At 64.4% G+C, this 5,638-nt stretch overlaps 1 protein-coding gene across 1 annotated transcript; it reads left to right on the top strand.

Moving 5' to 3' along the window:
* The first annotated feature begins 27 nt into the window (after window positions 1-27).
* KLHL30 (kelch like family member 30) lies at window positions 28-4,755 on the top strand. Its single transcript, XM_081813280.1, has 3 exons — window positions 28-747; window positions 1,457-1,602; window positions 3,027-4,755. Exons 1-3 carry the CDS (start codon window positions 702-704, stop codon window positions 3,276-3,278), a joined length of 444 nt encoding a protein of 147 aa, XP_081669406.1. The 5' UTR covers window positions 28-701; the 3' UTR covers window positions 3,279-4,755.
* Window positions 4,756-5,638: the final 883 nt, after the last annotated feature.

Below are 5,638 nucleotides of genomic sequence, written 5' to 3'. Positions count from 1 at the left end.
CCCAGAGCCGTGGGCTCAGCCCTCCGCTCAGGGTCACCCCCTCTATGGAGTCCCTGGGGTGAGGAGACCCACAGTGGTTCCCCCTTTGCTGTCACCTTTGCTCCCACCCTGCCCCCAGCCTGAGCACAGAGGCCCACCTTATCCCCTTGACACCCCAGAGCTGTGGCAAGGGTCACCCCAGGGACACTTACGGTCAGATAAATATTGAAAAACAAAATGACTGTGGCTGAGCAAGAGTTTCCCAAGGCCCCTGTGGGTGACAGACTGGCCGTGAGGCCACGGCTGGGTGCCCCACCTGCCCTGGGCAGCCCCTTTCGCCCCCATGGCTGCCGAGCCCGAGCTGAGAGCAGACAGCACTCACAAGGTCCTGAGCCCAAGGCTGGGGGGGGGGCATCTAGGCGTGGCCCTGGGGCCCCCGTCGTGCAGTCTGGACTCGAGTGTTCCTGGGCCCAGGTGCCCACACCCACGCCCCCGGTGTGGCCTCGGGCCAGCGGCCTTGCCTCAGTTCCCTCTCCGTGGAAGGGGTAAGTCACGAGCCTGGCGAGGCCGCGCCCTCCTTCCCTCGCCCCTCCCCGCCCCTCCTAGGGTGCTCGCTGCCGCCTCTGCGCGTGCAGGGCCCCTCCCTCGGCCTGGCCCCCGGCGGCCCTGACCTGCACCCTGCCCGACAGGCACCACTCTGGACGCGGTGGAGGTGGAGAGCTATGACCCCTACACGGACACCTGGACGCCCAGCAGCCCCGCCCTCAAGTACGTCAGCAACTTCTCGGCGGCCAGCTGCGGGGGCCGGCTGTACCTGGTGGGGTCCCGCGCCTGCAAGTACACCCCTCTAGCTCTGCAGAGCTACAACCCTATCACAGGTGGGGGCACGGCCGCCACGTCCCCCCGACGTGGGGCTGGGTGCCAGCGAGCGGATGGTGGGGGCCCTGGGGACGGGGCGGGGGGGCAAGGAGCAGGCAGCCACAGGCCTCTTACAAATGGCCACAGCCCCAGCAGAGGTGGACGAGGCAGCGGAGGACGGCGGGGGCCCAGGGGGCAGGGAACCAGGCCTCGTGGCAGGGTGCCTGGGGCAGGGGACGGGGAGCCCATCTCCGGGTCCCAAAGCTGCCTGGCTGTGACGTCTGCCTGGAACCGGCCCCAGGGGCCAGGAGCAGGGGCCCAGGCCTGCAAGTCTTGGTGGATGCCGGCTTTGGCTCTGGACTCCGTGCCAGGGTTGGGGCTCCAGGGGGGGCTCTCCCTGGCTCGGTGGCCTTCCTGCCCTGTCTCTCCCCCCGCTCCCCCTCTCACCCTCTGATGGTGATGATCACAGAACCCATTTTGCAGGGTGGGTGTGAGGGTCCCTTGGGAGGCCGACAGGACCCAGGGTCAGGTGGGGCCCCTAGTCCCCCGACTGGGCCGACGGGCGGGAAAGAGGCGGAGGCCCCCTGGTGAGGGTGGGCCCGGTGCGTTGTCCCCGCAGACGCGTGGAGCGTGATCGCCTCGCCCTTCCTCCCCAAGTACCTGTCCTCGCCGCGCTGTGCCACGCTGCAGGGGGCCCTCTACCTGGTCGGCGACAACACTAAGAAGGTCTACATGTACGACCCTGGGGCCAACCTGTGGCAGAAGGTGGGTCTCAGCCTCACCTCCCAGGGCGACACCCCCCCACCCGGGACCCCTGACACTGCAGAGAGCTGGCCTGGGGATGGTGGGGCCTGGGGATGTCACCACAGTGGAGGGACTGATGAGGCCCAGAGCCCGGGCGGAGCTCCGGTGAGGACAGGAGAGCCAAGGACCGGGGACTCCTGGTCACCGTGGTGCTCTGCCCCAGCACGGGGTGATCTATTCTTCTCCAGGAGCAAAACCAGGCTCAACCCCGAGTGTTGCAGGGACAGCCTGGTGTGGGCCAGGCCCCGGAGGGTGTCTCCCACCCGTGGGGGTGGCTGAGGAGGGAAGGGGACCCCTTGGCTGTGAGGAGAGTGGGAGCATCCAGCTCCTTGGTGCCCCATTTCCCTCCTCGCTATCACTTCTGCCACTGAGAGAGCCCTGCTGGGCATCTCAAGCCTTAGTCTTCCTCTGAGCTTCTTCTGGGGAAAGAGGAGGGATGGTGCCCAGTGCCCATGCGGTGGTCTCAGCAATAGCCCAGCAGCCCGGGCCCGCCCCACCTGCCCTGAGTCTCAGTTCCTGGAGGCCAGAGGAGGTGGACTGTTCCCTGCCCTCGCCCCGGCCCTGGCTGGCTGGCCCACAGCGGGGCCTCTGCCATCCTGCCGCCTGCAGCTGTCCCCTGGCATCAGTGCCCAGCCGACTGGAGGCTCCCATTACTGTGGCAAGACAGGTGCAGGGGGTCCTGCCAGGCCGGCTCTTTCTTTTGGGCCCTCCCAGCTGGACCATGGCCAGGCCTCGGCAGGGCCCAAGCCACTTCTCTGGGGGGGCATCCCAGCCACGAGGGGCTCCACTTTGCCTCCTCCAGGCCTGAGGGGAGGGGGGCTGGCTGCCCATGACCGCCTTCATGTGCAGGCCACAGACAGGCCTCTTCCTTCCCATGCACACTGGGCTCTTCCAGAAGGATCCACATCTCTCTCTGGCCTCTGGCTCTCACCTCACAGTCCCAGCCCCGGCCATGGGCCGAGGCAGGAGGTACGGGGCAAAGTGAGGCTCCCCAAGGCATGAACGGCCCCTGGTGTGTGTGTGTGCGTGTGTGTGTGTGTGTCGGTCAGAGCTGAGGCCACGTCTCTCCCCTCCGAGAGAGCAACCATGAATCAGAGCCCGGCCCAGAACTTGCCCCGGGAGGCAGCTCCAGGCTCGGGCTTCCATGCCCCCCAGCCCATCTGACGCCCCGACTTCACGTATGACTGAATTGGGGCCTGGGAGAGCAAGGGGCCTGGAAATGTGGTCCCGGGAGATGTGGGCCGGAGAGGAGAGCACCGGGGTCTCCCCGCCAAAGGGACAGCCTGGGTGAGGGTGCAGGGAGCAGGACAGGGAGCTGGCTGTCCTCTCTGCGTGGCGCCCGCCCCGCCCCCGCCCCCGAGGCCCTGACCGCTGCCCGCCCACAGGTGCAGTCTCTGCACAGCCTGCATGAGAACGGGGCCCTGGTGCCGCTGGGTGACACGCTGTACGTGACCGGTGGCCGCTGGCAGGGCATGGACGGCGACTACCACGTGGAGATGGAGGCCTACGACCGGGGGCGTGACGCCTGGACTCGCCACGGCTCCCTGCCCCGCCTCTGGCTCTACCACGGGGCCTCCACCGTCTTTCTGGACGTGTCCAAGTGGACCCAGCCCTTCAGCCCGGCCCAGGAGCCCTGAGCGGCTCCTCGTCACACGGGGGCAGGGCCCGGCTGCGCCCCGACCCCGAGGGCTGGCCCCCCTTGGGGTTGTGCTTGTTTGTTCACTCGGTGCTGGGCTCGGGCCACCAGGGACATCAGAGGACCCAGCCTGGGTCCCCACAGCCATCGCACTAAACTGCACGCCGTGAGGGCTTGGACTCCGGCCACCCGCATGGAGGGGAGAAGCTGCTCTCTTGCCCACGGAGGGTCTGAGGCCTCAGACACAGGAGCCAAGGGGCCCCGGGGGTCACACTGAGACAGCACTCCGAATGGTGGCCGTCCCCGGCCGGGGGGTCCCACCCATGGCTTCTGATGGTGTTGCACAAGGGAGGAATGGCCCAGGAAGCTGCATCACAGAGCAAAGGTCCTGGGGTGCGTGGGCACCGGGCCTCTGCGAGCCTGTTCTGCCTGGCCCTCAGCTGTGTGACCACAGCCGGCAGCTGCCCCTCTCTGGGCCTCAGGCTCCACGTCCATTATGCACTGGGAAGGAAGGAGGCAGGGCGTGGGGTCAGGAGAGAGGGTCTGCTGTCTCTGTGGGGGTTGAGGGAGAGAGGGTGAGTGAAGGCTTCCCAGGGAGGTGAGCAGGAAGGCATGCTCTCTGGCCAGGATCTCCCCTGTTTCTTGGGGTGTTTTTCTCCAATGTAAGAATGAAAGTCCCCAGCAGTGGGCCCACGAGGGGAGAGGGTGGGGTCCTGCAGGGATTTCTGGGGACGCCTCTTGGGCACGTTGGTGCCTCGCTCCCAGGTGGCCTCCTAAGCGAGGGTAGTGCCCAATGCGCTCCCCTACCAGCATGCAGTGTGACTCAGGGTGCCTCGGGGCTGCCCCCACCCCCTGAGTCTGACTGGGGTCCCACGGAGAGCTGGTTCAACACCCCCCCCCACTCCTTCTCACTGGTCCTTAACAAGGTATCCCACTGAAGGACTCTCACTGGTGCTAAGTGGCCCTCCCCCTTTGTTGCGAGCTTCATTGAGGCACACGGGGCTACAAGTCGGGGGTCCCAGGTCCAGCCTGGCTCCAGCCCTGGCCCTGACCGTCTGGGGCCTCGGGAGCTCCTGCCTCCCTCTGGACTGAATTTCCTCTCCTTGAAGTCTCGTGTTTGAAACCCCCTGGGGACCAGAGAGTCCTCTGGCATCCCTGGGCTCTGATGAAGGAATCCCTAGGTCCCCTCGCGTCCACCTTGCTCCCAGACCTGAAGCCTCATGCCCGTTTCCTGTGGGATGATTGAACTTGCCCCCCGGGGCTTAGACAGAGCAGGGCCTCCTGGGCGTCTGCTTCCAAAGGAGCAAGAGCTCCAGATCGAGGCCACCTAGTCAGCTAGTGGAGTGGATGAACGTGAAGATGACGGTTTCTGGGATCCTTGAATCTTTCCCTATGAAAATCCTCTGCAATGTTTTCTAAACAGTTATTGAAGGTACTTAGCCAAACACTGTTTCAAAACAAAGACTCAACATGTTGAATGGACTTCTTTTTATCATGAATGGGTTGGAAAGGTGGTATTCTCGAATAAGGCCTGCTTCTGCTCCTGCACACCTCACAGCAATGGGGCAGGGGGGCGGGGAAGAGTCTGGGGTGGGAGAAGCACAGCCCCCTCCAGGGCCTGGTCCTCAACCTTTAGGTGCCAAGCTGCCCCTCATCTGATCCGCTGAGCCGCCCCTATTCAGGGGCACCTAGATCAGGCCGATTGTGTCCTTCAGGGTCCCAGGAGGAAACAGAAGACCCCTGAAATTGAGTAACAGAGGGCAGTCTAACAAAGGGCTACTTCCAAGGTGTGGGCAGGTAGAGGGAATTCAGCGAGGGCTGAAGAGGCTCCCAGTGGGGAACCTAGCGACAGTGGGGAGCTGTTGCCAGCTCTCTGCCCCTCTGCATGGGAAGGAGCGGATGCAGCCTCCAGACAGAGAGCAGGAGGGAGAGGGTGCCAAGGACCTGGGGCCTTTGCTAAAGAAACACAGCCTGGGCCACTATCACCTATGGCCCAGTGGGGACGAAGTGGCAGAATAGACGCCCCAACCTCACTCTCTTTCCTGCCCCCTAGTCTCCTGCTGGTGCCTCCCACTGGCCAGACCCAACCAGAATCCAAGGGAGAACGGCCATTGGCAGAGAGCAGGTAGAGAAGAGTGGGCAGGGCACCAGGATGGACAAATGGAAGATTTCTACTGCACTAACTGGACACTCAGCGGATTCTCATGGAAGACAGACACCCATGGACATTAGCACAGGGAATGTCTGTGGAGCAACCCAAGCCATCCTCTTCCCTTATCAAAGGCCCCTGGTTTGGGGGCTAGTATGGGTTTCTAGAAAGGAGAATGAATAACCTTGGAGCATGTGCAAAAGTCCACCAAA

The sequence above is a fragment of the Leptonychotes weddellii genome, chromosome 3 (genome assembly GCF_054177405.1).
Source record: "Leptonychotes weddellii isolate Sample4059 chromosome 3, ASM5417740v2, whole genome shotgun sequence".
Taxonomy (NCBI): Eukaryota; Metazoa; Chordata; class Mammalia; order Carnivora; family Phocidae; genus Leptonychotes; species Leptonychotes weddellii.
Note: the sequence above shows the minus strand (reverse complement) of the source record. Positions and strands in the feature narration are given on the sequence as shown.

Bases quoted from the DNA above. Each gene is read 5' to 3' on its own strand.
- KLHL30 (XM_081813280.1), top strand. From the start codon at position 702: ATGACCCCTACACGGACACCTGGACGCCCAGCAGCCCCGCCCTCAA. The intron at 748-1,456 runs GTACGTCAGCAA...TTGTCCCCGCAG, and splicing joins CCCAGCAGCCCCGCCCTCAA to ACGCGTGGAGCGTGATCGCC. The intron at 1,603-3,026 runs GTGGGTCTCAGC...GCCCGCCCACAG, and splicing joins GGGCCAACCTGTGGCAGAAG to GTGCAGTCTCTGCACAGCCT.